The sequence below is a fragment of the Malurus melanocephalus genome, unplaced genomic scaffold (genome assembly GCF_030028575.1).
Source record: "Malurus melanocephalus ecotype Western Australia unplaced genomic scaffold, MMel_1.1 scaffold_1178, whole genome shotgun sequence".
Taxonomy (NCBI): Eukaryota; Metazoa; Chordata; class Aves; order Passeriformes; family Maluridae; genus Malurus; species Malurus melanocephalus.
This window is the reverse complement of record NW_026624410.1, coordinates 46484-53321: the sequence shown is the minus strand read 5'-3', so window position 1 is coordinate 53321 and position 6838 is coordinate 46484. Positions and strand designations below refer to the sequence as shown.

Sequence of the window (6838 nt, the reverse complement as noted above, 5' to 3'; positions counted from 1 at the left end):
AAGCCCATGGCTTGCAGCAGGTTTGAGGACGCCCTTGAAATCCTTGGTTGTGTTTGTTCCATGGGATGGGATTGGAATTGGAATTGGGATTGGGATGGGATGTGGTGCTCAGGGCCACCACAACACATGCTCGCAAGCAGGGACTGTCCCCGTCCCCTGGGTGCCCTCTGCTGTGTCCTCCTGTCCCCGTCCCTGATTTCGGGGTCCCCTCTCTCTGCAGTACGATTACCTGGGTGACAGGCGGCCCGTCCCCGCCGGGATGTACCCGTACCACTTCCCGGCGTCCCCCACCATCCATGACAAAATGGTACGTACCTGCTGGCCCCGGGGGGGGTGACACTGTGACAGGGGGCACAGACCCCCACCCCGGGGACACGGGGAAGTTTGGGGGGGTCCTCGGGTGGCCGAGGAGGAACCAGTGTGCTCCAGAATCAGAGCTGGGCAGTTTGGGGTTTCACTGGTGTGTCCAGTSCCCCGTGGCCATTCCCGAAGGAAATCCATGTGGAAAGGTCCCTCTGTAGCCACGGGACACCCTCGGACCGCTCYCTGGTTGAGGCCAGCACCCCCAAAACCACTCCCGCTCTGCTTCCTCACATCTGGCGACATCTGCTGCCTTCTCCTGCCTCGTGTCCCCTCCCGGAGCTGGCGGGTGGCACCGGCAGCTCCTCCCCCGACCCCAAACCCTCCGGGCAGCACCGGAGGAGGACGGAGAATTCCAAACCTCAATTCCACCACACCCCGCCCATGCCTCCCATCCATCCTCGCAGCCGGAGGAAGGGTCACCCCGGGGGAGCGGCGTGGGGTCCGCGGGGTCATTCCTGGCCCGGGGCGCCATTCCCGGCAGCATTCCCTACCCGGGGGGGTCATTCCCGGCTCGGGGGTTATTCTCGGCCCGGGGGTCATTGCCGGAGGTCATTCCCGGCCCGAGGGGCATTCCCAGCCCGGGGTGGTCATTCCCGGCAGCATTCCCAGCCCGGGGGCCATTTCCAGCCTGGGGCTCATTCCCGGGGGTCATTCCCGCCCGGGGGTCATTCCCGGCCCAGGGAATCATTCCCGGTCCGGGGGGGTCATTCCCAAGGGTCATTCCCGGCCTGGGGCTCATTCCCGGGGGTCATTCCTGGCCCAGGGAATCATTCCCGGTCCGGGGGGTCATTCCCTGCCCGGGGCTCATTCCCGGGGGTCATTCCCGGCCCGGGAGTCATTCCCGGGGTCATTCCCAGCCCGGGGGTCATTCCCGGCCCAGGGCTCATTCCTGGGGGTCATTCCCGGCCCGGGGAGTCATTCCCGGGGTCATTCCCAGCCCGGGGATCATTCCCGGCCCGGGGCTCATTCCCGGGGGTCATTCCCAGCCCGGGGATCATTCCCGGCCCGGGNCCCGGGGCTCATTCCCGGGGGTCATTCCCAGCCCGGGGATCATTCCCGGCCCGGGGCTCATTCCCGGGGTCATTCCCAGCCCGGGGATCATTCCCAGCCCGGGGATCATTCCCGGCCCGGGGGTCATTCCCAGCCCGGGGATCATTCCCAGCCCGGGGGCCATTCCCGGCCCGGGGGCCATTCCACAGGCACGCCCCCTCTCCCCCCCTAACCGCTTTTGCTTCTTCTTTTATGTATTTTCGCTGCTCGTTTTCTTGCCTGCTGGCTCCTGGTAGGATGAACTTTTAGACCTTCAGTTGCAAAGAAACCTAGAGTATTTGGACCAGCAGGTAGGCAGAGCTGGCCGCCAGCCTCACCTCACCGGCTGCTTCTTGTCCCCGTGTCCCCGTCCCCTCCCCTGCCGCCATCCATCCTCACCCCTCTCGCCATTCCAGCGGCGCAGAGTTTGGTTTCGCTTGTCTTTGGTTTTTGCTTTGGTTTGGTTTCGCTTCTCCCATCCTCCGCATCCTTAGGGCCGCTCATCCGCCTGGCAGAAAATCCCGTCCCCCCRCCCCGGTAGTGCCTCTGTGTGGTGTGGTGGAGTTTTGGGGGAAATTGGGGCAGATTCCAACGTTTTGGGGTGTTTGGGAGTTGTCCTGGAGCTCAGAGGTTGCAGTAGTTCTGGAATCCTCCCTGCACGGTGCCGGTGTGGCCGTGCTGTCCCCAAACCCGGCGGTTTTGCTGCTGGAGGAGCCCCAGGGTGTCCCCCACGCCGGGGGGTGACCGGGTGACCCGTGGGGACAACGGTTTTGGTGACGCGGTGGCCCCGTTCCTCCTCGGGGGTGGAAGATTTGGTGCAGTGGGCACCAAGTGCCCCAAACTCAGCAGTGCTCAATTGTTTTGGAGGGGTTTTGGTGGAAAACCCTGATTTTYCCAAGGGTTTTCGGAGGAAAACCAGGGTTTTGTCAAGGGTTTTTGCAGGAAAAAACTGATTTTGCCAGGCGTTTTTGGGGAATAATCCTGATTTTGTGTGAGGTTTTTGGAGAAAAACCCTGATTTTGCGTGAGGTTTTGGGAGTAAAACCCTGATTTTGCCAGGCRTTTTTGTAGGGATAACCCTTATTTTGCCAAGGATTTTTGGAGGAAAATCTTGATTTCGCCAAGGGTTTTTTCAGGAAAAACCTGATTTTGCCATCGGTTTTTGGAAGAAAACTGAGCAGACCCCGTCCCAGGAGCGTGGGGAGGGGGATACAGCCGGGACAGCCCTCAGGGATGTGTCCTGAAGCCGCAGGAGCTGCTGGCCAGCGCTGCAGCCCCGGTACGATCCCTCTTGGCTGTAAATCCTCCGTGGCCGGGATCCGTGTCCGCCTTGGAGCGGCTCCAGGCGCGGGCAGGAGCACCCGCTGCAATAAAAGCTCTCCGCGCTCTCCCGCAGCCCCCGGCGGCTCCGCGGCCTCCGCCCGGCTCTTTAAATCGCTCCCTAAAAAGGTTTGGCATCTCCTCCCGCTCTCCCCCCGGCCCCTGGAGAGGTTAATTCGGAGTGACGCTGTCAAGAGCCGCTTCTCCGACATCCTCCTGMTCTGTTTTTTCTCTCTCCTGCCTCGCCCGCGGCTCTCTCGCAGCGGGGTTTGGGCTCAAAGCGTTGTCACCCCTCGGATTTCAGCGGTCCCCGGTGCCAGGGGCTTCCCTGGAATGTCCCGCTGAGGGTTGGGGGCTCTGGGAAGAGCGGAGGGAGCGGTGACTTGAGTGGCTTTGTCACCCGGTACCGAGGGAGCCGTGGCCACCGCTGTCCCCGTGGAGTGACCACAGACCCGGCCAAACCGCGCCTGGCAGCAGGGATGTGCCATTCCCGGTGCCACCAGGGAAAGGGGACGCTGCTGTCCCCAACCCCGGGTTCAGTCACCTCCTCGATGCCCGGCGCTCGTCTGAAGGGCCGTGCCAGCCCCGGCTGGGCACAGAGCCGTGCCAGGGCCCGTCCGTGTGTCCGTCTGTGTGCCGGGCCACGCCGCTGCCGTCTCTGTCCGAGCTCCTGTGTGTTTGTGCCGTCTGCTCCGAGCTGGCTCCGTTTTATCCGTGTTTCCCCTCACAAAAAAAAAAAAAATCATCTAAAAGGAGCGACAGCAGCGCGGGGCCACCGCTGGAGCCCCTGGGCCACCCCGGGAGGTGGCATTTCGCATCCCGACGATCCTGGACTGGTCACCGCCGGCCTGGAACGGGGAGTCCCCCGCTGACCTGTGCCCTTTCCTTCCCTGTGTGCCGCAGATGAGCGAGAGCGAGACCCTCATCACTATGGTGAACAGGATGGTGGAGACCTCCTCCCCTAGGGCCCAGCTCTACATGCAAGTAAGGCTCCGGCCACCGGGCCCCGCATGGCTCGTGCCCGGCGCCACCCCCGCGCCACCCGGGGTCACCTCTCGCCACCCGGGGCCACCCGGGGTCACCTCTCGCCATCGCCACTCACGCGGCTCCGGCACATCCCGCTGGCGGGGGACGCGCTGGGCCATCCCAGGCTTTGCTAATCCATCCATGAGCCATTCCGAGCCGGAGAATCCTCGCTCTGGCGGCGCCAGGTGGGGACGGAGCTGCCCCGGGGGATCTCGGGCCGGACGCGGGGATCGGCTCGTCTTTGTTTTTGCCGGTGTTTTGCGAGGAGAAGGTGTGGGGTGACAGGAGTGCAGCCCGGGGCTTTTAAACCATGGAAAAATCCCTGGAAGAGGGGACTGGGGTGACAGGAGTGCAGCCCGGGGCTTTTAAACCGTGGAAAAGTCTCTGGAAGAGGGGACAGGGTGACAGGAGCACAGCCCAGGGCTTTTAAACCATGGAAAAGTCTCTGGAAGAGGGGACAGGGTGACAGCAGTGCAGCCCGGGGCTCTTAAATCGACACAAAAATCCCTAAAACAGGGACAGGGAACAGGGACAGGGAACAGGGGTGACAGGAGTGCATCCACGGCTCTTAAATCGATGGAAAAATCCCTAAAACAGGGACGGGGGACAGGGGTGACAGGAGTGCAGCCCGGGGCTTTTAAACCGTGGAAAAATCTCTGGAAGAGGGGACAGGGGCGACAGGAGCGCAGCCCAGGGCTCTTAAATCGACGGAAAAATCCCTAAAACGGGGACAGGGAACAGGGGTGACAGGAGCACAGCTCAGGGCTTTTAAACCGATTGAAAAATCCTGGAAGAGGGGACAGGGACGACAGGAGTGCATCCCAGGGCTTTTAAACCATGGAAAAATCTCTGGAAGAGGGGACAGAGGTGTGGCCCACGGCTCTTAAATCGACGGGAAAATCCCTGAAACAGGGACGGGGAACAGGAGTGACACAAGCGCACCCACGGCTCTTAAATCGACAGAAAAATCCCTGAAACGGGGACAGGGATCAGCCTTTCCCCCCCTGGAAACCCTTTCTGTTCCCAGCGCTGGGATTTCCCTTCAAGGTCCCATCGCTCGAGCCCCATCCCGGGCACCTCCCGAATGGGGTTTTCCGACCAAAAAAAAGCGCCTCTTTCCACCTGATTCCAGCACGGAGGGTGAAACAGGAGCTGCGGGGATGCTCCTGTGCCTGGCCCGATCCTCCCGGCTCTGCCTCCAGCCCCGCGGGCGTTTTTCCCATCTGCGGATCCCATTTGCATCAGCCCGCGGCTCCCTCGCTGCTTTCCAGCAATAATCACCCCCTTCCTCCTATCTCGTGCCTTTCATCTCCAGCTCTCGGCGGCTTTTAATTGCCGAAGGAAAGGTCCCATTAGTGACTGAGATTTCCAGGAAAGGAAAATGACTCACGGAGGAGCCGGGGCGGCGGTAAACAGGCCCTGCCGCCGCAGCGGCTGCTGATTTATGTGCGCTCCCGCTCTGCCGGGGTGGAATTGCGGCTCAGCCGCGCTGCCTTTGTTTTTCCCGGCCTCTGGAATGGTTCGCGATTTGCGGGGAGTCTCTGTGAGCTCGGCGCCCCGCGGGGTCGTTCCTGATGGGAATGGGCAGGGAGAGGTTGCGGTGACATCCCAGGGAATGGGCAGGGAGAGGTTGCGGTGACATCCCAGGGAATGGGCAGGGAGAGGTTGCGACTTCACCCGGCGACATCCCGGTGACTCCCGACTGATCGGGGGCATCCGACTCGGCTCCCGCCTCCTTTTCCCGGCTCGCAGGGACGGCAGAGAGGGGCTGGGAGCTGCCTCCCCTTCCCGGGGCGTCCCGGGCTGGGGCCGGGCTCACGGTTCTCTCTCCCCTCAGGTGACGCCTTTCCCGGAGCCCTTCAGGGACAGCGTGCACCCCTACAAGATCAGCGAGCAGGACACCGATGTAAGGGCGAGTTCTGTCCCCTCTGTCCCCTCTCCGTGTCCCCCCAGCCGTGCCCAGAGCTGCTCCCAGTCCCTTTAAGAATAAATTTTATTATTTTATTGATTTATTCTTATTTAAGAATAAATCTTCCCGTGAGTTGAGGTCTTCCCCATTTCCCAGTTTGCCCCGTGTCACCCTGGAGTCCCTGTGATGACAGCAGGGGCCATAAATCCCATAAATCAGTCCAGCACCCTGTCCCAGGGGGACATTCCCATTCTCCCAGCGGGATCCTCACCCTCCTCATCCTCTCCCCCTTTTTCTCTTCCCCTCCCGGTGCAGAAGCTGCTGGGGAAGCTCTGCGAGCAGAACAAGGTGCTGCGGGAGCAGGAGAGGCTGGTGCAGCAGCTGCGGGCCGAGAAGGTACGTGGGGACACCTCAGATGGCCGCGTGGTGACACGGTGGTGGCAGCTGAGTGGCCAGGAAGGGTAATGTCACCACCAAGGACGGTTTGGGTTGGGAAAGGACATTGGAAACATCTCGTTCCACCCCTGGGTTCTCCGAGTCTTGTCCAGAGTGGCTTTGGGCACTTCCAGGTTGTCCCAACTCTTATCCAGGGTGGCTTTGGACATTCCAAGTTGCTCCAAGTTTTGTCCAGGGTGGCTTTGGATATTCCAGGTTGTCCCAAGTCTTGTCCAGAGTGCTTTGGACACTTTCGAGTTGCTCCAAGTTTTGTCCAGAGTGGCTTTGAACATTCCAGATTGCTCCAAGTGTTGACCAGAGTGGATTTGGACATTCCAGGTTGCCCCAACTCTTGTCCAGTGTGGCTTTGAGCACTTCCAAATTTCTCCAACTCCTGTCCAGTGCGGCTTTGGACATTCCAAACTTCTCTAGGTTTTGTCCAGGGTGACTTTGGACATTTCCAGATTGCCCCAAGTCTGTCTAGAGTGGATTTAGACATTCCTGGGATGGGGACGACACACCCTGGGGACATTTCTGAGCCGGGGGAGTGGCCCTGGGTCAGCCAGGACCTCATGGCTCCGTCTGTCCCCGCAGGAGAGCCTGGAGAGCGCCCTGATGGGGACACACCAGGAGCTGGAGATGTTYGGGAGCCAGCCCGCCTACCCGGAGAAACTGCTGCACAAGAAGGAATCGCTGCAGAACCAGCTCATCAACATCCGGGTGGAGCTGTCCCAGGCCAGCACGGTAACCGTGGGGA

The 6838-nt window shown here is 61.2% G+C and overlaps 1 protein-coding gene across 1 annotated transcript in view; it reads left to right on the top strand.

Annotated features, from left to right (window-relative positions):
* Positions 1-6838, top strand: part of PLEKHA6 (pleckstrin homology domain containing A6) — a 20691-nt gene that overhangs the window by 6338 nt on the left and 7515 nt on the right. The window contains exons 8-13 of the mRNA XM_057387301.1: positions 221-307; positions 1650-1703; positions 3615-3695; positions 5575-5643; positions 5962-6042; positions 6676-6820. Of these exons, the coding sequence (XP_057243284.1) occupies positions 221-307; positions 1650-1703; positions 3615-3695; positions 5575-5643; positions 5962-6042; positions 6676-6820 (517 nt within the window). The remainder of the gene's footprint in view (positions 1-220; positions 308-1649; positions 1704-3614; positions 3696-5574; positions 5644-5961; positions 6043-6675; positions 6821-6838) is intronic.